Raw genomic sequence first — 26,417 nt, forward strand, 5'->3', positions numbered from 1 at the left:
TTCTCTTTGAGCTGTTTCTTCTCAGCATCACTACCAGTAGGACAGAAAATTATGTAAAGCAAAAATATCCATTGTCAAGTCAAGAGAGCTTTTGAAGGATTAGGAATGGATTAAGTAATGTCCATGGTGAAGGGAGCAAGGCTCTCAACTATTCTCACCACCTCCTGAGCAAACAACTGAGGTCTGTCTGCATATAGTTTTCAATTCAATGGAACAGCAGACACAGTTTATAAAATATGGCAACACATGTTCAAACTGAGAATAAAACACATGCACACACTTTTATCCCATTTTGCAAGTTCTGTGAGATACAAACATCATTTTTTTTAAAATAGCATTTTCAGAGCATAAAGGTTTGACTCCTAGAACTCACATGGAGATCATAAGCATCTGTAGCTCTAGTCCCAAGAGCTGTAATTCCTTCTTCCTGGCCCAGTGGTTCCCAATATTCCTAATGCTGTGATCCTTTTAATACAGCTCCTCATGTTGCGGTGACCCCCAAACATAAAATTATTTTCATTGTTACTTTTTTTTTTTTTCGAGACAGGGTTTCCCTGTAGTTTCTAGAGCCTGTCCTGGAACTAGCTCTTGAAGACCAGGCTGGCCTCGAACTCAGAGATCCGCCTGCCTCTGCCTCCCGAGTGCTGGGATTAAAGGCGTGTGCCACCACCGCCTGGCATTCATTGCTACTTTGTAATTGTAATTTTGATAGTGTTATGAAATGTAAAATAAATATCTGTGTTTTCTGATGGTGTTAGGTGACCCTGTGAAAAGATTTTTCCATCCCCAAAGAGTAATGACCCACAGTTTGAGAACAGCCCTTCCAGTCTCTATGGGCACTGTATGTGGTGCACACGCATACATGCAGGTAACACACTAGTGCACATAACACACTAGTGCACATAACATAAAAACAAAACAAACACTCAAAAGGAGAAATAACAAAAAAGAACGATGCTCTTTAAAACTTTAACAGGGTGTTTTTGTTAGGTACAGTCTCATTGTGACAAATAACAGTCATCAATGTCACCTGGAGCTTCATTGGTCCACATTTCCAAAGACAGAAAAAGTCTAAAACTGTTTAGGAAATCATCCTCTAAAACAGGAGTCTTTATTATGTGAGTGAAACAGTATCCCATAAACTGATCTTTATCAAAAATAAAGCTGTAATAGTGTAAAATATAAAATTTATTTAAATATACAAAACAGCATCACTTTTCTGAATTCTGAAATGTTTTCCCATCAGAAGTGGCTATCTGTACCTTTGTCATTATTATGCTTCAGCAGCTATAGTAATATAATTTTAATTATGTTGCTTTACTGAAACAAGTCAAAAAGAGGTAAAGAAAAAGAAAGGATGAAAGGAAGGAAAAAGGAAGGAAGGAAGGAGGGAAGGAAGGAAGGAAGGAAGAAAGGTCAGACGTCTATAGAAAATGCCTGCATTTGCAATCCTGTTCACAGGAAAAATATATCGTATTTAAGATTTCCCTGAATCAGACTGTCTTTTATTTGCACTAATTTCTAGAGAGATTTGCTCCCTGTAAGCCAGCATGTCCCGTACATCTTTGCAGAGCAGCATTTCCTGGATGGACAGCAGCTTGAAGTTGCTCAGGTTGAACGGCGAGCAGCTCTGTACAGCGTGTAACATCCCGAGGGATGCGGCAACCGATTCACTCAGAGAGCAGCAGACAGGGAAGATCCGAGCAGTCCACAGGCTCAGGTGTGTCTGACTTCCAGAGAAGAGTTCCTCTGTAGCTTCAAGGTTCCAAATATCTAAGCAGGACAAAAAACAGACTCCGAAGAACTGAAGAGTCTTTATATCTGATATGGTTTTAACACTTTTTTTCAAGTTGTCTTGCATGCCAAATACCATGGTTGAATACTCTACATGTCCACTCATCTTCACACTTAAAGAACAAAGGAAAGAATATGGCGGCAGGACAGTGTTTGCTATGACGGAGCCGCTAATAATGCAGTTTTCCCCAATAGACACTTCAGGTCCCAACCTGGAATACTCTACAACTGACCCAGGGGCCACGTGGCATCCTGAGTCCAGTATACTGTGAATGACACACGGTGTCTCATGGGAACATTCAGGGACATTTGAAAAGACACTGAAAGCTACAGATTGCAAGCCCAGCTCTGACCTTAATGTACTATCAGAAGTGAAATGAAGCAAATATTCTTCCGTTGTTCCAATATGATAAAATTTGGAGTTATTAAGAACAACAACATTCAGTGGTGTTCCCTTGAGGAGGTGGAATATTTGCTGTCTCATGTCCAACAACTGGGCCTCTTCTGTAGTGACATGTGCCGTGTTCCTGGTGTACTCTGCAGTTGCTCCAGGTCCCAGTGCCTGCAGAAAGTCACCATAGGCATCAATTTCACACTTCAGCGGGCCTACACTTTCATAAAAATCAAGTAGCTTTTTGGCTGATTCATGATCCATGTAAAATAGGCTATCTGTGTAGACATACTCAGAGTGCAATGGAAGATGGGCAGTGTCTCCCCCAGCCAACTCCTGTTGACCGATGCTTCCTTGTCTATGCACAGCATTAAGGTGATACATGTCTTCAATGCTGGGTTTATGGAGGAAACGATGACATTGTCTGTACTCAAGATCACCATGTTGTGAGGAACTGGCAGAGTCCAAGACAAATACTCCATGTGTGGTGCCAACAGCCAGACTAGACGGATGGGCTAAGGCAGTAAAGCCAGGCCTGTCAAACGCAATGGACTCAGAGTCCCCAATACTGTACAGTTCAATATCATCTGCACAGGTGACCAAAACTCCAGGCTTCATGTGTGCGGGGAAATCCACGTACATGGCTAGTTTCAGCTCTAACATCTGATAAACAGGCTCACCAAGTGGCAAAGCTGTGAAGATTTTTCCTAAAGCACTTGCATTGGGAAGACGCTGACTGTAACCACCTATAAAAATTATAAAGGATTTAAAAATATGTTAAGAGATTTTCGAAACCTGGTGGCATCAGTTATAGCATAACATACATCTGAAGATATCTAATACTAAGTATCTAATCAAAATTAAGGGTAGAATTGGGAAATCTAGACTTTAAAGCCATCAAAGAGTGTTTTTCACATAGCAATTTGATGTAATGCAATTCTAGAGACTCTATGTCAGTACGCACAGAACCTGGCTAGCGAGTATTCTCAATCAACTGTATAATAACAAAAGGACCACTTTTAAAACTTGGTCTTCTGTGAACATTTCTAACAACACGTTCTAACCATGGTTAACGACATGTACTAGGGATGTACTAGAAAAAGCTGTAAAAGACTAGCGCAGTTTAACAGTTTCAGAATGTAATTCTCTTGTTAAACACACACAATGTATTAATTCTGTATTTTGTCATTTTTCTTCTATATTTAGAACTGCTAAATATTGTAGCATTTGACTATCAATAATCAGCCAAAAATGCAAGGCAGAAGTTTTGAGAAATGTCTAATAATCATTTTTATCATCATTCATTCTCTTTAATAACAAAATCCCCCTCAAGACTCCTAAGAAATGTCCATGTTTTGTGAAACAATTCTCTATTTGCAGACCAAAAATGAAACGATAAAATATTCATAAAAGATGATGAACATAATCTACAATGCTAAGCATATGTTTTGTGAAGATCAATATACTTACACACTGAAAACAGCAAACAAGAAACCCAAAAGCCATAGACATTTATTTCCAAAGCGAAATACCACTACTGAATTTTCAAACAAAATAAAATATAGGAGAAATCATTTACAAGGGAGATAAAGGCCCTAAGGCGTCAGAGGCTGGAAACTCAAGGGCAAATGTAAATGAACAAGCAGTTACCAGAGTGAACCAGGAGGACTGTGAAAGACTTCCACTTATCTCCATAGAGGCTTTGCAGACACTGAAGAGCACAGAATGTTGATCCTCCATTTCCTGAAAAAAAATTCAAAAGGATAATTTGCCTCAAAGAAAATTATAAAAATTTTGCTATGATGCTATATATGTTATAATTTTGAAGATGTGAATTTTGTCAATATGAGGTAGAGAGATTGAGAAGGTATTGGCAGTAGAATAGATAAGTCACAGCAAATAAGCAAACAAACAGCTAATCAAGGAGCATAGCAGCTAATAATCACAACAATAGTAATGAAAGAAATGATAAGTTACATAATCTATGACCCTAGACCATGAATTTATATGCAGCTGCCTACCAGGAAACTTGCTTAACAATGTCTTCCAAATGACACAACTCAACACACAAGCTGGATTTTTTTCAAAATGTTAAAGAACTTGGTTTGTACAAAATATTTTAAGTGATGCTAATGTACTGTATTCCTAACTCTTCTCTACAGAAGGGACATCAGACAAGTGCTGACCAACAGTGGCCATCAGAATAATTCCAGGGTTATAGACATGCATTCTCTTCCTGGCACTAAGAGGTTTTTGCTTTCTTTAATCATATGAACCACAATTTTAGGGATAAATTTTATAAAAATCATACTACTTTCAAGGGAAACACAGCAAATAAATAAGTAAATAAATTTCAAAACAAAACACTTTAAGCAATAACTACAAGAAAGTAGAAGAAATGATTTGCAATTCCCTTGTACGGAATCATAGGTAAACTATAATTTATTTATTTGCAATGATGACATAGTTTGAATTAAATGGGGTTTAAGTACATATTCTATGTTACTTTAAGTGACTGGACGTGGTCTGTTTGTATTCCATATTTTGGTACAAAGAAACCAAATATATACATAAATTTCTCCAATTGTTTTCTTCATGTAAATGTCTAATGAAACTACTGGATTGGGAAAGTCCTTGAGAGAACTTCCAATGAGGTCTATTGTAATTGTATTGAAGCAAAAAAAAAAATCTTTTGACTAATTTTCTGTATGAGTTTCTCTTCAAGTCTAAGTGACTAAGAACCTTTGCTCTGATATTCACCTTGTTAAGAGGAGATAGTTTAAATTCAGATTTTAAAGTCAATAAAGGCCATGTATGGAGATAAACAGTTTATAAACTATAAAGCTCAGAAAATTATGCAATTACTATCTTGATCAGAATCTGTTATAACAATGACCATAAAGTGTATACCAATTTTGGTTCCTGCAGGATCAGTGAAAACATGGTACTGAACTCCAAGGGGCAATTCCTTTCTCTTCAGCTTCTCTGATAGCTGTTGTTTGTAGGCAAGTTCCTGCTTTTCATCAGCTGCTGTTAGTGCAACTACATCCCAGAATTTTCCAGCTGCCACTGGTTTGCCTATTGAAAAAATAGCAAGTTTTTTTTTTATATTATTAGAATTCTCTATTGTAAGCTTGCCTATTTTAAAAGAGGGGAGGACAAAAGAATAATCATTACCAGCTTCCTAAATAAGATGATATAAAAACCAACCAAACAACAATAAAAAAATAGAATAATCTTTAGCCTCAGAATCTAGGAAGTTTCATGAATCAGAGCCCTTAATGTTCCCTGGCTGAGAAATATCAACTGTACACTCCTTCCTTATTTCTGATTAGAAATGTGGGGTTTTTTTTGTTTTGTTGCTGTTTATTAACTTCTTCTTTCTTCTTTTTATTTTAAATGTTTTTTTGTGGTCCTGGGGACAAAATGCAGAACACTATGAGTGTCAGGGTTGCGCCCCATCATTGAGCTACATTCCCAGTCGCCTCTTTATTAACTTTTGAGGGTGTCTTACTAACTGACAGGCTGGCCCTGAATGCTTCCTGTAACCCAGTCAGGCCTTGAACTCTGACCCTACTGCCTTAGCCTCCCAAGTAGACAGCAGTCTTACAGCCCCAGGCTCAGCTCTTATTATTTTTATTACGATGAACAACTACATTTACACAGGCCATCAGAAAACCACACAGAACTTAGGATCAAATTTCCCAATCGACTCATTAATTAACTGCACTGGCAAACGGTGGGACCCTCTCCTTTACCAACAAAAATATTAATAGGGTTTTAATGAAGGGGCTCTAGCCGGCCTGAGCATGACATCACGTCACTGGCTTCGCTCTCTTTCTTCATTCTTCTCTCTTCCTTGCTAAAAACCATCAGATAACTTTCCTAAAGCTAGTCACCAGGGTCTGCCTATTCCCTCATTTGGCCATTCCCTCCCTCTGAGGCTGATTACCAAGGTACAGCTGTCAAAGTATTGAAGTCCAGCAATCAAAAGCTCCCTTTTGGCTTCCCTAATTAACACCAAAATCAAAATTAAACACCTCGTTCTAACACTGGGTTTCCTCTTTGACCTTTAGAAACTGCCATTGGTCTATGGGCTATGCCTGTCTCCTCTCTCTTTTAAGAGGTCTCTTGTCCTCTACCTTCAATCTTTGTCTCTTATTCCCTGCTCTTTTTCCCTCTGAGATAGATAAATCTAGGTGCTGAGAACATGGTCTTAGGTTGTCTTGTGGAAGATACCTGACCTTTCGTTTAACAAGTTAAAAGAGAAAGGAGGGAGCAGAGAGAATGAAAAGGACAGAAGAATGGAGGAAAAGAGGGAGGGATTCGTTAGCTAGGATTTAATAATCCCAAACATCACGATATCCAAATATAAATCCCTATATTTTAGACAGTCACAAATACCAATTTTATCAGACAGATGTTCAGAGAAGCGCAAGTACCCATCTGTTTTTCCTCTAAAGGGCAAACTTAAATTTGGAATTTTTAAAGCCATAATTGCCTTCAGATTGAAGTTTAAATAGGAATAGATTGATGAGCTATGCAAGGGATTGGGGAAAAAGGGAAGAAACTGGGCAAAAACACTACTTCAGACTCTGTAAGCAAACTGACTTCTAACCAACGAGCTAAGTGATGTTATCACATGTTACATGTGTGTTACATGCACAGCCTCACAAGCCACGTTAATAATTCTCTTGCTGCTCCATCCTGACTTCCAGGATGAGGCACGCACAGAGCTGCAGAGGGAGAAGCGGAAGGCAGGTAGGACGGCGGACAGGAAGGAGCAGAGGACAGGAAGGGGAGAGGGGGTCCGTGGGAAGCAGGCGCCCCTCGGAGCACGGGGCCAGAGAACTCCGTTCCGCCGGGGTACCTCTCATCTCCGAAAACAGCCGCAGTTTCCGCTGGGTGGCTTCGCGGAGAGACGCCATGGCCCCACTTCCGGGATCCCGCACAGTGCGCGTGCTCGCTCCGAAGACCACGCCTCGCCCCGGCCGTGCGCGCGCGCGCCGAAGACCACGCCCCTCCCTGGCCGCGCAGCTACGTCACCTCGCCCCTGGAACCCCTGGTAGACTGAAGAGAGCTAGGATGGCCTGAGCGTGCGCGACCGGCGTTGCCCGGACAACGCTCCGTGGTGCCGATGGGCACGTAGCTGCGCCGGGCTGCCTGGGGCCTGCGCCGTCGGTTCCTGCCTCGCCACGTTTGACAGCCCGCGGCCCGCCACTGGGGACCGGGCCGCCGAGGACAGTGGAACCATCCCCCCGATGCCGAGGTGACCTGCTAGCACAGAGCTGCCATTCCGGGAGGCCGGGTCACAGAACCTCGGGCTCGCCCGCGCCCCGCGTCCGCCCCGCCTCTCTCAGGCAGTCCTCTTGAGCTCGCGCCTTCTGTCAGCATCAGGCGCTCAGTTGTCTTCACTGGCTTCTAAGTCTATGGAAGGCATAGATGAGGACACTCAATGGGCCCGATATTGGGGGGGTCAGCCTTGTTGAACACTCTTTCCTTGGACGATAACATATATTTCTCTTGTCGAATGCCTAGTTTATAACGAGTTCTACAGGCTAATCTCCCCATTCTGACACATAGCATGTAGTAGTAACAACATTTAAGAACGGCTTTTCAGTATCAAACCCAGAAATTATATTATTCTCTGCTATTTAGCTTGAGAAGTTTCCCTTCATTAAAGTCTTACTCAGAATTCTGCAAAGCAATTTCCTATGAATTAATTTTCTAAGTAAGCTTAGTTTTTTTTTCTTTTATTTAATGCCTTGACCTTAGCCTTTAACTCTGTATTTGAAGGAGGGACATTTGTGGGGAAAGATGTCTGCTTCACAGTACATTGTTTTTGAAGGAAATTTAGAAAATATAGAAAGCCAAAAGGTCTGAGAGTAACAGCAATAGAAGTCAGATTTGTGATTCTGTCTCTTAAGTAAATCGGAGTAAAGGGGTCACACTGAAAGGTGTCAGTGTGTGGAGCGAGAATACAAGCAGACAGCATTATTTGGAGGCTACCAAAGTGCCAACAGGAAAGATTTGGAGGAAATTTAAAATATTATAATGGGCGAATGGTAAGAAATTGCTTAGATGCTAGAAACATTCTAAAGGCAAAATCAACATCTGTCCCTGGATGGAGGATTAATTAGATGAGGAAGACCATATATGGGGAAGCATAGTGAAGTGGTAAGAGGGTTCCTTTAATTTGATATCGGATATGTAGACCAAACATGTATGCGTATATAGTAGAATTTGCTCGTGTGTCTGTGTGCATTATGTGTGCAGTTCTGGAGATCAAGACATGTCTGGCTAAAAAATTTTGTGAGTCCTCAGAATACTGATGGAGTGTTCTTTTCTTTCTTTTTTTTTTCAAATGTGGAACTCTATTGAGAGCCAAACAGAATATTAAAGGTCAAAAGGTCCTACATATTCAAGTACCACACATTATAAGTTGAAAACAATTGCTCTGGAGACATCATGACCATGGCAACGCTTATGAAGGAAACATTTATTGGGACTGACTTACAGTTCAGAGGTTGAGTCCATTATCATGGCAGGAAGCATAGTGGCACACAGAGAGACATGGTTCTGGAGAAGGAGCAGAGTTCAAAATTTTGATCCACAGGCAGCAGGAAGAGACTGCCTCACTGGGCGTGGCGAGAGCATCCAAGACCTTAAATCCCACCCCTAGTCACACACTTACTCCAAGAAGGCCACACCTCCTAACAGTGCCACAGCTTATGAGCATATGTGTGTGTGTGTGTGGGGGGGGGTTCTTTCAAACCACTACAGTAACCAAATTAAAAATATCATATGGGCATCATGCTCACCTCCCCTCTCCATGCTGGACTTCTCTGTCCTGAGCTCGAGCAGAGCGTGTACAGCTTACACAAGCTGGCACAGCTGCTGTGAGTTCGTGAGTGCAGGTGCCCTGTTGTATCTGGTTCTCACCTCTTTCTACTTCCCTTCCACGGTGATCCCTGAGCCTTGGGAGGAAATGGGGTAATGTAGATTATCAATTTAAGAAGCTGATCATTGCACGGTGTTGTTCTCTAACACTGCCCAGTTGTGAGTCTATCTCCTACAGGAGGAAACTTTTCCGAGAAAGGTGGAAAGATGCTCTGCTCTATGAGCCTAGCGATGGATCATTGGGAGTTAGTTTGGAAGACTGACAGTAGTAGCTTCTCCAGTAGAGCCCTATGGCCTGTCTGACCACAGGTTCTTGGTGTCACGTATGAGCTCCATCTAGGATGGGTGACTTAAATCCTGAAATTCAAATCAGAAAGTTGTTGATTATCCCCATGAAATTCTTTTCTCTATTGCACCAGTAGATGTATTTTCTAGCTCAGTTGTTAAAACTTGTACAAGTCCCACACCTAGCAGAAGAGCTATGGATAATTCATAGCTGCGGGAAGAGGGTCAGCCAGTTTTATTTAAGGCTGTGGCTTTGATATGTCAACCATGTTCAGTTGATGACCCCCCCCCCACACACAATGAACTTGAAGAAAAAAAAGGAGAGATAATCTGTTTAAATAACTATATGATGTTGTCTGAAATGCAGTTTGAAATAAAAGATGGAATAATAAGTATGGTAAATAACTTGAAATAAAATCATTATATACAGTGATAGGAATATACAAAATTACACAATCTATAGATGCATTATTTGTCTACTGATGCAGTGAAGCATAAAGTCACTTTGGATAGAGAGATAGAACCTTGATGCTGTAGTGGATGGATGATGTTTGTATAAAGCATCTTTAGAAAATATGATTTTACAGGTTGAAAGCAGGAAAATTAAGGAAATGGCCAGTCTAGTGACTGTCTTGGAGAAAACATTGTAAACACATGAGTGATGAAAGATTGACATCAAAACAATACAAGGTGCGCACTCACCAGGAAGATCACAGCCAACAAAAACTAGACAGAGGAGCTGAAAATTCCCCATCAAAGGACACACTCAGGTGGCAGACAAGCACAGAGAAAGATGTTCCACATCATCCATCTGTAGGAATTGCAAACTCTACAATTGAGGTACCTTTATGTAGCCATCAGACTGGCTTTGATACCGATACACCAAATACTAGAAAGAATGTGAAGGAATAATTTCTCAGCTTGTTGCTGATGGAAACAGCTGATTCCAAAGACAGAGCCAGTTCATCACATAAACCATACTATATGATCCAGAAAGTGAACTCCTTGATATTTATCCAAACGAATTGAAATGTAATGTGTACGTGAAAACCTGTAAATGCTTGTAATTTCCCAACCAAGTCAGCTAAAAAAAATCTCTTTAATAGGTGATTGGATTGATAAAATACACCATATCCATGAAATGTAATGTTTCTTTATACTTTAAAACTGAGTTATATTAAATGCTGGCCATCAAAAGAGGTCCCTGGGAATATTAGGTGGGTGTGTTGCGTACTGAGCCACATTCACAGCCGAAAATGAGTTTCACTGGAAAGCCTACTACTATTACTCTGCTAAACGGAAAATATTAGTGACTCATAGCAACATCATTATACCATAGGTTAGGGCATCTCTCATCCCTTATCGGGGAAACTTCTTTGTGCAGTAGATGGCAATTAACAGAAACCCACAGCTGTTTAGGTGCAGAGAAAAAGATACAGAACAGTACTCAGCTTTAAATGACACCCATCTTAATCCCCCTTCAAAAGCTCAGGGATCATTGTGAAGATGGGGTGACATCAGGGTGAGAGTCATGGCTGTGGACCATTGTAATGAAACAGTGTTTTATGAACACAGCAGGGCAGTTGCTCTCAGCATAGGAACATACGAACACTCAGCAATTGTAATAGAATGCCTAAGATCTGTCAAGGACACCCAGATACAATCCCAGCACTGGAAAGGGAGGTGGGGAAAGGTCCCTGCTCTAGCTAAAGAGCTATTTATTGGTAATTGGTATTTCTGGGAAACACTTTTCTCTAAGCGTGCACCCTCTTGTGGGTTGACCACATGCCAGTGGAAGGCTACACAAATACAAGTTTATATGGGCAGCACAACCCCATGTGATGGGTGAAAATAAAACAGGTACAAAGTTGGGTTGGTAGGGAAGGGGATGTGGATCAGGGAGGAATTGGCGGAGGGGTTTAATGGGATCAAAATAGAAAGTTCTCACAGGGCTAATAAAAAAGAGAAACAATATCGAGAGTGCTTAAAAATGCACACTATTAAGTCAAAGGGGGAAATCTAAATGGATGTATTTTATATACTCTTAACGTCTTATAATGACATATTTATGTCATATATACAGTTTTGGTATATTTATTATACACATATAAAATTATGACAGTTATAAAAGTATGGAAACAGTTTAAAAATCTAGGTTGTTGGGTGCTTGACAGCAAGTGAATGAAAGGTCAAGGACACTGTAGATATCAGTACAGTAATACCCATATGATACACTAATAACTACATGCTGTTGCATAGTTATTGACACGTGTGGACCCTGTTGTAAGATAAGTACTTTAGTGGTAACCTGCAGATCCTGATTCTTCACTAAAACAAATCCACACTATTTCATGATGCCAAGAATGGAGCACTTGATGTGACGAGTCATGATGGGGAGGCTATACTTCTCAATGTTTCTGTTGGCCTAAAGCAGAAGAAAATATCTGTTGCTGGAGGGGTGTAACACAGACATTCTATTTAGGGCAGAGTATTCTAAAGTCTCTTACACCTGCAGTTATCTAACCATGCTATTAGGTACTGTCTACTGCAAGAGGAAGCTTCTCTGATGAGGGTTGAGTGAGACACTGATTTGTGGGGATAGCAATATGCCATTAAGAGTTGTTTTCTTTTTCTCTTTTATTTTTATTTTTATTGTTGTTTTTTGAGACAGGGTTTCTCTGTAGCTTTGGAGCCTGTCCTGGAACTAGCTCTTGTAGACCAGGCTGTCCTCGAACTCACAGAGATCCATCTGCCTCTGCTTCCTGAGTACTGGGATTAAAAGTGTGTTCTACCATCGCCCGGCCCATGAGTCCTTTTCCTGCTGTTTTTGTTTATCAGAATAGTAGTAGTAGGTTTTCCTCTAGGGTCCAGGGCCTACATAGTCTCTTGTTCTTTGCTTTCTTAACAGTGTCAGGCATGGGTTCTACCTAATAGAGGGGGCCTTAAGTAAAAATTTTAAAGTAGTTGGTTACTACCATATGATTTGAGACACTGTTGAGCCAGTGGGTATATCTTGTAGGACTGCCACAGTTGCAGCTCACAGGGTTCATAGCTGGGTGTGATTGCTAACTTTGCTCCTCGGGTGGCTTCCAGCACTGTGGTAGTTTGAATGATAATGGTTCCCATAGGCGCATAGATTTGAATAATTGGTCCCAAGATAGTGGAACGTTTGGAAAAGCTAGGATATGTGTGTGACCTTGTTGGAGGATGTCAGTCATCTGGAGTGGGTTTTCACACATCATTTCTCAGTGTGCCTTATCTGCCTCCCACTGCAGATCAAGATAGAAGCTCTCAACCATCCATTCTGCCATCAGAATCCACTGTCACATAGACTATTACTGAAAATATAAGCCCAATTAAACACTTGTAGGAATAGTTGACCACACAAAAAAGACTCCATTTTTCTGTTTGTTTTGTGTATATACATGTGCTTTTCTTTCTTTTTGTATGTGCCTGTGCTTGTGTGTGTGTTTGTATGTGTGTGTGTTTTAGAGAGAAGATGAAGTTGAGGAGGGGAGTCTTGGAGGAGTTGGGAGAGGGGAAAGAATATGATGAAAGAATACTGTATGAAAATATTTAAAAATTAAAAAACACATGATGATCATAATAAAAAATAGCACATTTATTATATTACTCTCACCCTATAATTCTTTGTGGAACAGTTATTGGTTCCAAGTGAAAGTATGCATATTTCTGCTTTGAGACATGTTATGCTGGTTTGTCATATACATGGTGCTCATAAACCCTTGTCATCTGAACTTAGCCAAAGTTTACACTAAAATGGAGAATAAGTGAATCTTTGGAAGAAAAACTAAAGGAGAGGCTTCTGTAGTTATATAATTAAAACAAATGAGGCCCAATGTAGATACAGCCTGCATTTTAGGGTCTACAGAACCTACTGCATTATAGAGAATACATCTACTCGTGCCAGGTCTGTAGCTTTAAATTTTCAAGGGTGATTCATTTGTAATGTGGGCTAATCTGTCAAAATGTCCATGAATTGTCTGATTAAAAGACCCTAAACCTTTAGCTCTGGGATCCTGATGCACTAGATTAGGATTTTGTGAATCACTATTGGCGACTTTAGAGTTTGAGGATTTAGTGTTAGGTTAGGATATTAAATTATGTAGGTGACTCTAGAGTTTGAGGATTATAGTGTTAGGTCATGATATTAAAGTATCTTTTGTCTTGATAGCAACTTCATATAAATTTTGCATTTATTTTTATCTGGATCATGTAGATTAATTTATCTGCTATTGGTAGAAACTGGTTCTAATAGGAAGGATAGTTTATCTTGAAAAAAGCCACTAAATGTATTATTTATGCTTATAGATATTTCTGAAGGTGATGTCTAACTGCCTTCTATGAAATATGAAATTACCCCATAGTGAGGGCAAGTTCATGGATATGGAAGTTGACATAAAAGGTTATATAATAAAGAACTAATAAAGTTTTATAGTCAAATGTTTTTATAAGACTCAATCCTGTTTTTCTGATAAACAGAGCATTGAGGACACACAGGACGCGCGCTGTGCCGGCTACGGTCTTTTTAGGAATCGTCAGTCTGTGTGGGTGGTTTTCACTATGCACTTCCTGTTTGTTGGTGAGCAGTCGATAGAATTAACCAGGCTAGCTTTAATATAAAATATTCAGCTTTAATACGGGGAAGAAAGGAGAACTTACAAAAGTCAAGGTTCCAGCAAGGTGCGCAGGAAAAACAAAGAGGAAAAACAAACGCACACAGATGTTTTATAGACTATTTGTGGCCTCCCGCGGGCGGGGCACACTCCACAGACAAGGTGATTGGCTGAGCTTCCCCATCATCCTATGGCTGTGTTTCCTAGCCTCTTCCACAAAGGGTGGTCTTTTATCCACTTACTAATACTTTAGAGTACTATTTATCAGTCATTGTCTTTAAACCAGGACAATGATGTATGCTACACTTACTTATGTGGAGTTTTATCTGCTTTTGTTTGATGTCTTCCATAGAAATGATGTTGTTTTAAATTGTATGTTCTCACTTATGTGGAAAGTGAAGTTTTATTTCCTTTCACCAGTTTATTGGTGAGGACAGTGGTAATTTTTCAACATTAGATATTTAAGATATTGTGGAATAGAAGATGCTATAGGGTTTAAATATTTTAATTATTCTGCCATTTTTATTATGATAGATAATATTGTTTTTATTTTCAGGTAAATATTTAAAACTTGAAAGTAATTCTTTGTAAATATATATTTAAAATTTATGTGTAACTCTGTGTCTGTGTTTGTATATGTGCATATGGCATTTGCATGTGGATATCCTTGGTGGTCACCAAGTGAGTATCAGATCCCTGGAGCTGGAATTACAGGCAGTTTGAGCTGCCATGGTGGTGATGGTAATCAAACTCAGGTCTTCTGGAAGAGGAGCAAATGGTTTGAATTGCTGAGCCAGTTCTTCAACCTCTCAGAGTCATTCTTTTTTTTTTTTTTTTTTTTTTTTGGTTTTTCGAGACAGGGTTTCCCTGTAGTTTCTAGAGCCTGTCCTGGAGCTAGCTCTTGTAGACCAGGCTGGCCTCGAACTCAGAGATCCGCCTGCCTCTGCCTCCCGAGTGCTGGGATTAAAGGCGTGCGCCACCACCGCCCGGCTCAGAGTCATTCTTAAATATTTATCTCTATCTTTGTAGATGTTTCATGGGACAATCACAAAAGAGCTCACCAGCCATGAAGAGTGGAGCCACTACAATGAGAATATAGTAGAAGATCAGAAGGACTTTGTGTTTGTAAAGTACAATGGCCTCCACCTGAAGTCCATGGAGAACCTGCAGTCCTGCATCTCTCTGAAAGTCTGCATATTCTCGAACAACTTCGTCACTGACATCCAGCCCCTGCAGAGCTGTGTAAAGCTCATTAAACTTGATCTCCATGGAAACCAGGTAAGTACTAACTGCTTTCATATGTCAGTGAACTTGCCCTGTTAATCTATAACACTCTTCCAAGTCAATTGAAAATATAATGAAAAACTTAAAATTATATACAAATAAGGCTCAAATACACAAAATATAACATGTAATAAAAATTTTAATTATATGTAAAAATGTACGATATGTTTTGCTTTTCGTATTTTTCAATTATGTATATATAGACTCTCTCTGTATCTGTTTCAAATGTGTGTGGTTTCGCACAAAGGCCAGAAGAGGGCATCCAGGTTTCTGTCCCTGGAGTTGCAGGGGTCCTGGGAACTGAATGTGAGTCATTGGAAGTGCAGTGACACTCTCAGCCACTGAGCCATCTTCCTAGGCTGTTTCACTTCTTTTTAAACCATTTTGCTTTAAAGGTTTATTTTGTCTGATTTTCATGTATATTTTTGTATGTATCTGTGTGTGAATAGGGGTGCCCGTGGAAGCCAGAGAGTGTGGTGGATCCCCTGGAGTTATGGGTAGTTGGGCGTTGTCAGTGAGAGTGGCTCTGGGTCTGTTGGAAGAGCAGCCAGAGCTCTCAGCACAGAGCCACCCCTTCAGCACCATATGATTACATCTTCAATGTACACTGTAGATGAGTGATATGAATAACTTTAATTGGAATTGTCCTAAGTACTTTTCACAGAAAGATCCATATCTATATATACCTGTGAGTATGGCTATACATCTATTATGCTATTGATTCCAACTTAATTCACATTCCTGGTGTGTCATGTCTTTGCAGTCCTCATTTGGATAATTGGAAATGCTAGTTTTATTAGGCAATCGGCATTTGAAAAATATTGAATTTTAGATGATATTAAATGTTTCACCATTTTTTCCTTGCAGACTTTATGAATCATACATATTTTAAATATTATTTCAGATAAAGACTCTTCCAGATCGAAATTTTTGGGGTGGACTCAAGAACCTGAAACTCCTCTATCTTCATGACAATGCTTTTGCCAAGCTGAAGAACATCTGTGTGTTAGCCGCGTGTACAAGCCTTATAGGACTGACCATGTTTGACTGCCCGGTGAGTCTTAAGAAAGGCTACAGACATGTTCTTGTCAATAGTATCTGGCCTCTCAAAGCCCTGGACCACCACGTTATATCTGATGAAGAAATCATTCAGAACTGGCATCTTCCGGAGAGATTTAAAACATTCAACCACAGGCTATTCTTTAACATTTGCCCAGCATTGATAAAGGTAACTCACTCAATGAATGTTTCCTTTATGATCAGTCAGAGGTATAAAATTTAGCTTTAAATACTATACTTAAATATATAATCTGTTTAACAGTATTGTTTTGTATGTTCTATGAAATATTCACTACTGAAAACTCAAAGCCCTGAGGTTACATATTATTGTATAGACTTAAAAAAGATAACCATTCTTCATAGCCCTTGAATTTTTGAGTAGATAAAAATTGGGAGGAAGGCTTAACTCTGCAGCTCTTTGAAAAGAATTAATTAAACACAGGACAGAGTCTGCATGGATTTGCAGGGAAGTGTTTTCAGATGTGACAGACACAGCAGTAGACTGCGTTCTCAGGGATGACTAGGTGATTCCAGCACTGTCACACAGATGAAGACAGTTGTGACACCACAAGGTGATGTGTTCTCGTAAGACCATCACTGCACATGTGGTCTGTCACTGACCAAAAGTGATGGTGTGTTACAGATGGAATCTGTGGCGGAGTAAGGAGTGTGTGTGAACAGTGGTGGAACCAGGGGGTCGTGTGTGCTCCCACCCCGAGGAGGCTGAGGGCAGAGCTGCAAGGCTGTACTGTAACTGCCTATAGCCCTTACATATTATGAGGAAGAACAAGGTTTCACAATATTAGGTGAATACATTTGGGGTTTGGTAATTATTTTGTAATAATTTAAAAATAAAGTGAGGTAGGTTTTGAGTCCCGTGTCTTAACCTGCACTCTTGAGGCCGGGAATCAGTTAGGTTCTGCCCAGTGGTGGCAGTGTGTGTCATCTCTTTGAGGAGAGTCAAAATAACTGGCTGAGGTCCCTTTAAGGACGTAATGAAAAGTCTGGGGAGGAAGACAGAAGGGGTAACCAAGGATCAGAGTGGAGAGCCTCACCTTCTTAGTACTTGAGCTACCACAGTTAGCCTGGCTGCAAACACAGCTATTCTCTCATACTGTGTGCTCTATACATGGATGGCCTTGCCAAAGTTCATTAAATATTTGTAGGTCTTATTGGGAAGAGGGGGCTTATAGAGGATGGAGGAAGACGGGTGTAATAATAACAAGAATGTATGAAATGATCAAAGAACAAACTCAATAGTGGCTACAGACTGTTTTGGAGAAAGTCTATGCTGAAAACTGCACACATGGAGCCAGCCCTGAGCTTCTGGCTCAGAAGTGCTGTGGATGAACTGGGAGATTTGATGCACAGTGGCATAGACCTGGCCTTCTGAGTGGACAGTGCTGCTGGACACAGGGTTCTTTAGTCACTAACCGATCGTGGAAAGACTAAGCAGAGTACACTCAAGAAGGAATGCATGTGAGTTTATGGAGATATTTGGTGAGTATTGTTTGAAATATGTATTTTGAAATATAACATTGCTCTTATATAATGAATAAAAAGTATATGAAAATTAGAAACAATGGACATTATCCATACACTCTCAAGAGTTACCATTTTGTAAAGAGGGAGAACATGAGTGTGGAAAGTAAGGAGCGTATGCTTTTTACAATAGAAATAATCCTGTAGTAGGTCAAGGTTTGCCCTAAACTTAATAAAATAGGTAGTTCTTACTTGCCTTTGATTGTGACCTAAAGTGAATTCTAAACTTGTTTTCTTTGGGTAAAGTATTTAACCTCGAATGAAAAGAGTGGGCCCTTTATCATGTGGATCAAAGTGTTTATAGAAATCCGAAGTGATTAGTTGCAGGTTATGGAGGAATAAGCTTATAATTTATCTTTATATGTTATCATCTATCTGTCATCTTCCTATCATCTATCATCTGTCTATATTTATCATTCTATCATCTAACTATCTCTATGTGTATTTGATCTGTCATCATCTATATTTATCAATCCATCATCTTTTTGTCATCATCTATATCTATCTATATCTATCTATCATCTATCTATCTATCTATCTATCTATCTATCTATCTATCTATCTATCATCTATCTATCTATCTATCTATCTATCTATCTATCTATCTATTTATCATCTATCTATCATCTATCTATCTATCTATCTATCTAATCTATCTATCTATCATCTATCTATCTATATCTATCTATCTATCTATCTATCTATCATGTATCTATCTATCTATCTATCTATCTATCAATCATCTATCTATCTATCATCTACTTCTGCCTGTTTAGTCTTTGTAAATACACTTTGTAAAGACACAGACACTCATTATTAATTACAAAAGTTCAGCCTGTAGCCCAGGCTTCTCCTATTAGCTCTTATAAATTTATTCATTTATATTAATCTACATTTTACTTCATGCCTTTTACCTCTCTTCCATCCTGAACCTTCTATTTCCTTTCCCCATCTTATGGAATCTTCCTCACACCTGGATTCATTTCTTCCTCTTCTCTCTCAGCCCAGAAATCCTGACTAACCTCTCACTGCTTAGCCACCCACCATTCAGAAGCTCTTTATTAAGCCAGTCATATGGTGTCTTTGCAAATAAACCTCTTCACAGTTATCCGACAACATTTACCCCTTTTTGTCTAAATAAAAAGAAAAGCATGGACGGGCTCACTGTGAGCCTTAACCTTCACCTGGCGATGGATGGAGATAGAGACAGAGCCCCACATTGGAGCACCGGACTGAGCTCCCAAAGTTCTGATGAGGAGCAGAAGGAGAGAGATCATGAGAAAGAAAGTCAGAACCATGAGGGATGCGTTCACCCACTGAGACGGCAGGACAGAACTAATGGAAGACCACCAAGTCCACTTGGAATGGGACTGATGGAACATGCGACCAAATCGGACTCTCTGAAAGTGGCTGATGGTGGAGGCTGACCGAGGAGCCAAGGACAATGGCGATGGGCTTGGTCTCTACGACATGTACGGGCTCTGTGTGAGCCTTGTCAGTTTGGTTGCTCACCTTCCTGGACCTGGAGGGAGTTGGGAGGACCTTGGACTCAACATAGTGTAGAGAACCCTGATGGCTCTTTGGCCTGGAGAGGGAGGGAGTGGGGATATGGGTGGAGGGGAGGGGAGGGAAGGGGGAGGAGGAGGAGAGGAGATGGCAATTTTTAATAAAAAATAAATAAACTGGGAAAAAAAGAAAAGGTTTAATTCTAACACAGAAAAACTATATACAGTAAGCACAATTATTAGGTATTGTCTAAATTGAAAGGGAAGGTTTTAACTCTAACATAGTAAAACTCTATACAATAATAACAATTATCAGGTATTGTTTAAATAGAAAGGAAAGGTTTTAATTCTAACACAGTAAAACTGTATACAATAAGAACAATTATCAAGTAAGAATTATTTACAATATCCAGTCTATTTGCATCTGTCAAATTCAGAGAAAATACTCCATTATCTGTCCTACTTGTCTTGGCAAATTTCAGCAGTCACCTTCTTTTGTGTCCTGCTTGTCTGATTTGGACAGCATTCTTTCAGCAGTCAAGGCAATGCAGTTTCTTGTCCTAATGTCTAGCTTTGTCACATTGAAAAAAACTCCATATGGTGGTTCTTCGATGTCCATCATACTTTTTTGAAGTAAATTGGTACTGCCAGGAGCAAATATGTCTCACTGTCATTAAAGGCCTGATGTTATTAAATATTTTAGGGCCATATTCTGTAGGTCTTTGAATATGTATATTATATATATTATATTATATATAATATATATTATCTCTGTATGGCCTTGAAAACATATACAATATGACTATAAGTTTGAGTGTTATAGATGACTAACTACTAAACTTTATTTCTTTTAATATTTTAAATAGCTTTCAAGAACTAAAACTTTACATTGCATTTTTAAAATGAGCTTCATAGGTACAATACCTTAAACTAGAATTGAAGCATATATACTCCATAACAAAAATAACCTTACATGTATATTATTATACAAAAATCTATACCAATGTAAAGTATTTGAGACAAAGTAGACTCACCAATCAACTTTTTATCCCATTATTTCTATATTATAGTTCCCCCTTTCTTCAGAAAGAGATCCTTGAATCCAATATCCTGTGTTTAGCTTTCTCCCTGATGATACCAGTAATAATTTGTAATCATCCTCCTAAATGATGACAAACATCCTTAGCCTACCCAATGGCCAAAACCCAAGCACCCCACCTCTTGGAAATGTGCGCATTGTGTTTTCTAGACTGTTTCCTGTTGTCTGATTGCAATGAAAACTTTGGCGGACCCTGAGAAAGTTAGGACAAAGGTAAAGTCCTGGGAGAGCCAGCTGTAACATTTCTTGTCCTGTCTCTGTGCAATGGGAAAGCTTACCTGCAGTCCTGGCTAGAACAGTCTGTGAGGCTGCAGGATGTCAGCCGGCAGCCTTGAAGCTGTTTGGAATGGGAACACTGAGGAGACTGCTATAGGGGACTGTGAGAGGATGAGCGACGGGGCTGCCCGTCTTCATTGCTGCGGTCTCCATGCCCTTTCTTACAGTTTGTCTCTGAAGTCAAGATTGTTTTAGGAGGTGTTCCCCAATGAAACCTGTTCTTTTCCTCTTTAACCTTAAACAAATTCATAGCCGTTCATTTCCCTTGGAAACAAAAGCATAACCTCTCCCCACCCCACACCGCGCAATCCCGTGTTTGAATTCCATTTAAAGTTAAGGCACCCCTGAAGTACCCAGGCTCGTTTCATTCTGAGCTCCTCTCACAGCCCCTGTCCCGCGGCGGCTGTTGTCCACTCGTCAGCATGAACAAATTCAGAGTTAACATAAATCCATAAAGGATCCAGACTCTCTGTGCATTTCCCATCTTTATGTGGCTTTTTTAAAATATAATTTTGTTTGCTGTTTAAAGACTTTATATTATTATTTATAAACAAGTTTTCTATGACTGTCTATACGTATTTTCTTTTCATTTTATAAACCTACATATATATATATATATATATATATATATATATATATATTTTAAACACACTACAACCTGTTCAGGGTTTTTTTTTCTATCTGAATCTGTCTTTCCTGAGCAGCTGCAGCATTCTCTGACCATGTGACACAAATCTTAAATTGCCATGTCAGCTGTTTCATGGCCCAGATTAGCAAATGGAGCTGGCACATGGTGCTGGCTGCTGGGTACAACCTGCAGGAAGCTGCTGATACTCACACCTCTGTTTACTGAGGACTTGCCGCCTGAGAGACAACAGGACTAAACTGCCACATCTGGCTCCTTGCCCAGAACTTTTCTTAGTTTTCTGAGACTCTGTGTTTGTATATTTGAGCCCCACATTGTGTGCCATATGTAGTCAGACTTTTCGTTGGGGTGCCGCTCATCAAAAGCCGCAGGGAGACTTATTATTAATTATGAAAGCCCCACCTATAGCTTAGACTTGTCCCACTAGCTCTTATAACTTAAATTAGCCCATTTATATTAATCTACATTTTGTATTATGGCTTTTTATCTCTCTTCCATCTTGCATCTTCTGCTTCTTCTCTGTGTCCTCTAGCTTCTCTCTACCTGGAAGTTCCACCTGGCCTCTTCCTGCAGAGCTATTGACTAGTCAGCACTTTATTAAACCATAACGTACCTTGGTAAACCAGTCAGATCTTCACAGTGTACAAAAAGATCGTTCCACAAAAATTTCCTAGGCATACAGCTTATGTCCAGTGAAGAAGATGGAGTCACAACTACTTGAGCCATGGTTTCGGTAACCTGGATCTCTGTATTAGAATTTGAGAAGAGTCTTATGGTATTCTGAGCAGTGAGGCATTTCAGGGAGTCACAAAACCATTCTGCCTTCTAGAGCTCTGGACTTAGGATGGGAGGGACGACTTAATGACCTCTGAATCCTTTTGTTAGGATTAAGAGTTGATTTCTTGACCAGATTTTGATTTCTTCTGCAATGGTCCTTTCTCAAATACAGGATGAGGTAGAGATTTTCCTATTTTTCTATTTTCTCTTCCTTTTGATGAAATACTATCTTGAAGTCATTTTCCTTTCTTGCAGGAAGAGCAAGGTGTGAATGTGTCTTTATTCTTTATTATTCTTTAGACAGATGCCCCATCTTCTTTCTCTTAAACTCTGCATTCTATAAAGCCCTCAGGCATGGTTACACTTCAGATGAATTCTTGGCCAATGTATTAAGATGGTGGTCTAGTTCTTCTCCAATACCTTTTCGTATTCCATATGAGATGTTGTAATGACCCATTCCCCACTTTTCTATTAGCAATCAGCTTAAAGCAGTATATGTTTAAAAAGGAGGTGCTGCCCTTGGTTCAGCTGCAGTGAGGCCAAATGAGTTACTACAGGAGAAGAGAGCATAGGGATTACAATGAGGCAGAAGGCATCGAGATTCAGGGTCCAGGCTTGCCTCTTCTTTAATAGCATAGGAACTAAGGAGTGTTCCACAAAAATTCCTTCTGTGGCTAATCACAGGAGTCACCCGATCACCACCGTGAGGCCACACCTTCTAAATGTTCTACCACCTCCTATCGCTGTGATTCTGGTGAGCAAGCTTCCCAAGGTTATAAACTGCTGTAAGTCTCAGGAAAACCATGTCAAAGGCATATAGCTTGCAGGTTTGATGAAGTTTAAATTAGTGTGATGATGCCCTCCTAGTGCTAAAGAAGATGTCATCACAAGAGAGTAAGCATGTCCTAGAGAGCTCTGTTTGGTAGCAAAGCCATCCCATTGAGATACCATTAATTCATTTATTCCATAACAGATGAAAGTTTAAAGCAATTAAAGAGGGCAGAGACTTCTTGAAATAATCCCTCTCAGTGGTCCAATATCCCAGTGCCATTAACATATGTTTTGAGGATTGCTTCAAGTTACAGAATTTATTCAGTTGTTTCTTTACATTTTTAAGTACTGGAGGTTAGAAGTTCAACAACTAAAAGAGGGGCATGAACAGATAAATACTTCACCTCACTGAAAGAAATGTTTGATCCAGGCCTAGTATCTATGGAGCAAATGCAACATTTAAAGCTGAACAGCAAAAGCACAACTACTAAACAATGACCAAAATCGTCATCCATTAGGGAGATACAAGTTACATAGCAAATTTTTTTGTTTGTTTTGTTTTTGTTTAAGTATAAGTTATGACTAAAATAAAAAAAATAGGAAATACTGTTGCCAAATTCTGATAAGTATACAGAGAATATGCCACAAAGGATTTTGCTAGTTTCTTTTAAACTAATCATGAAATGGTCATGTGATTCACTAGTTGCTTGTCTCAGAATTTATCTCAGAGAAATAAAGAATTAAGTTTTGCAAGCATAAATTCTTCATGAATGTTTTGAGTAGTTTCTCCACAGGTACCCTGCATTAGATTTTTACCATTATAGCAAAACACCTGAAACTGGCTACTCATGAATGAGGCTATTTAACTCACTCTGGAGCTAAGGAAACTCTGTCATCAAACTCTTAGTGAGTGGGGGAGTACACGTGGAAGGGAAGGTTACACTGAAAATGAAAAGCCGAGAACCTTGGATGAAGGCAGGATTGGGCTTTGCAATGATCTGCTCAAAGCTATGCTGTCCTTTCTGTAGGCAGGGCAGTGATTTGAAGAACCCTTCTTACTGTAAACCAGCTCTTAAAACCTTCTCTTCCAAATGTCACATTAGGAGTAAAACCTTCAATACATAGACTCTTGAGGGACAAACCCCAATACCAGCTATAGCAAACATCCAAATGGAAATGGCCCATGGCAATCTATCTTTACCATGTGATGACATCAGTAAAGATAAGTCTATAACAAGCTAGTTGAGCATCTGGAAATGCTGTGTAAGCTATCTGTGCAAAAGTATCTCGTAAGAAAACACAATTCTTACTGCCTACCATAGTCCACATTCCCTTCATTCTGTACTTTCTGTGTATTCTGTGGCAGTTTTGTTCTGTGCCCTAGTTCTTCAGCACAGATGCCCTCTGGTATCCGTGTGTTAACCAAGAGAGTTTTAGAAATACTAATTTATATTTCTACAAAAATTCTCTCTTGTAAATGTGAAGAATTCACACATTCTCACCATTTTATATGGTGAACATACTATTCAAAAGAGATTATGCTTTACAGAGGAATAAAAAGGCAAAATAGATATGATGTATCGGCTTTTATTTGAAACAAACACTTATGTTTATATTAGTATGTTTTATATTGTTCAAATATCCCAAGAAATAGTGATCCATGTTAGGGAATTCTGATGAGAAAACTGTCACAGACAGAAAAAGAACTGGAAAGCCTTACAAACCTGATACAAATACAATGGAGCAGTTTTATAACTACAGAAGCTACAAAGCATAAGAAATTGATTGAAAATTATTCCATCTTAGAATTTTATGCAATCAAACTAGCATGTACTTTTGGAATTAGTTTCTGAAGCTTTTCCTATTATCAAAATGTTAAGTAGATTCCATCAAAGTCATACGACAAAGCCTTATTATTTTCTCTTTAATGCCTCTCTGTGGGCTATGCCAGCATTACCACTATACTCTCTACCACTCTACATGCAATTAGGATAAACTTTTTATTATTATTATACCATTTATCTTATCTTATTGATTATTGATATTTTTGTTTAAAGGTATATGTGCTTTGCCCCAGATTTTATATTTATATTATATTTATATTATAATCCTGTTCATTAGACCGATTAGTATCAATCATCTTTTATGCTAATGTATTAATTTCAGAGCTTACATTATATTGAGCAAGCTGCTTACTCAATGACCCTCTGTTCACTTTGTGATAAAGATTATTATATATTTAGTGGTCTCAAAAAGTCTGAATCAATGTTTTTTTATTTAATGCTACAAAATTTTGGGGAGGTATCTTGTTTGGATGGTCACATGTAGGTGGAATTTTCTTTACTGCCTGGTCCCACAGCCATTCAGTCCCAAATAAATACACAGAGGCTTGTATTAATTATAAACTGTTTGGCCTATTAGCTCAGGCTTATTATTAACTAGCTCTCATAATTTAAATTAACCCACAATTCTTATATATGTTTAGTCACATGGCTTTGCACCTTTTCTCAGTATAAAATTCTCATCTTACTTCCTCTGTTTCTGGCTTGTGATTGTATCTCTGCTTTTCCCCTTCCCAGAATCCTCCTAGTCTGGTTTCCCGCCTGTACTTCCTGCCTGACTACTGGCCAATCAGTGTTTTATTAAACTAATATGAGTGAAAAATCTTTACCATGTATAAGAGCATTATCACACAGCATCCTTCCCCCTTTTTTTTCAAAATAAGAAGTCCGAATCTGATCTCCTTTGTTTAGTTTTTTTCCTGAGCATTATCTGTAACAACTTGCAATGAATACTCTAAAGAGAGACAAACAGGCATAATCCATTTTGGGGGAATGAGGACATAGTTTCCTAGGCTACTTCCTGCTGGTTGGGGATGCTGATAATCTTATGGGGACCCAAAGAAAATTTATGATCATGGTCATGTCCTGCCTGCCTGGAGTAATGTGTGAGGCTGTATCATCTCAGCCAGCAGCCTTGAAGCTGTTCTGGATGCAGGTCTCAGAAGAAACTGCAACAGTACTCTGAAATGTTGAATCATCTGGGCCATCTGTTCCCACCGGAGATTTTTCAGGGGTTATTCCTTGATAGAACCTTGTTTTTCTTAATCCAGAATGAATCTTCAGCCTCTCATTTTCTGTGAAAACAAAAGTAAAACCTCTTCTACAAAATAACCTATCTTTTGACTTAATTTTTGAATTCATGACATTTTAAATATATATTGGCTGAATTAATCCAATAGTATTTATAATCAAATGTCTTTTAGCAGCTGTTGCTACTTCCTCATCAGCCAAACAATTAAAGGACAACACAATAACATACAGTATCCAGATTCCCTGTGTATTTTCTAATCTTTACATGACTTTTTTTAAACTCTATTTCTTTTTTTTTTCAATTTTGATTTTTGAGACAGGGTTTCTCTGTGTATATTTGGCTGTCTTGGATCTCACTG

At 39.2% G+C, this 26,417-nt stretch overlaps 2 protein-coding genes across 2 annotated transcripts in view; one reads left to right on the forward strand and one right to left on the reverse strand.

The window, feature by feature from the left end:
- Positions 1-628: 628 nt before the first annotated feature.
- Fpgt (fucose-1-phosphate guanylyltransferase) lies at positions 629-7,163 on the reverse strand. Its single transcript, XM_038311782.1, has 4 exons — positions 7,056-7,163; positions 5,096-5,263; positions 3,836-3,928; positions 629-2,931 (listed from the first exon to the last, which is right to left on the reverse strand). Exons 1-4 carry the CDS (start codon positions 7,111-7,113, stop codon positions 1,478-1,480), a joined length of 1,773 nt encoding a protein of 590 aa, XP_038167710.1. The 5' UTR covers positions 7,114-7,163; the 3' UTR covers positions 629-1,477.
- A 76-nt stretch (positions 7,164-7,239) lies between these two features.
- The window catches only part of Lrriq3 (leucine rich repeats and IQ motif containing 3), a 67,233-nt gene continuing 48,055 nt past the window's right edge, over positions 7,240-26,417 (forward strand). Inside the window, exons 1-3 of the mRNA XM_038311422.1 lie at positions 7,240-7,454; positions 15,037-15,285; positions 16,196-16,519. Coding sequence (XP_038167350.1) covers positions 15,037-15,285; positions 16,196-16,519 — 573 coding nt within the window. The 5' untranslated portion in view covers positions 7,240-7,454. The remainder of the gene's footprint in view (positions 7,455-15,036; positions 15,286-16,195; positions 16,520-26,417) is intronic.

Source organism: Arvicola amphibius, chromosome 14 (assembly GCF_903992535.2).
Source record: "Arvicola amphibius chromosome 14, mArvAmp1.2, whole genome shotgun sequence".
In the NCBI taxonomy this organism is placed as follows: domain Eukaryota; kingdom Metazoa; phylum Chordata; class Mammalia; order Rodentia; family Cricetidae; genus Arvicola; species Arvicola amphibius.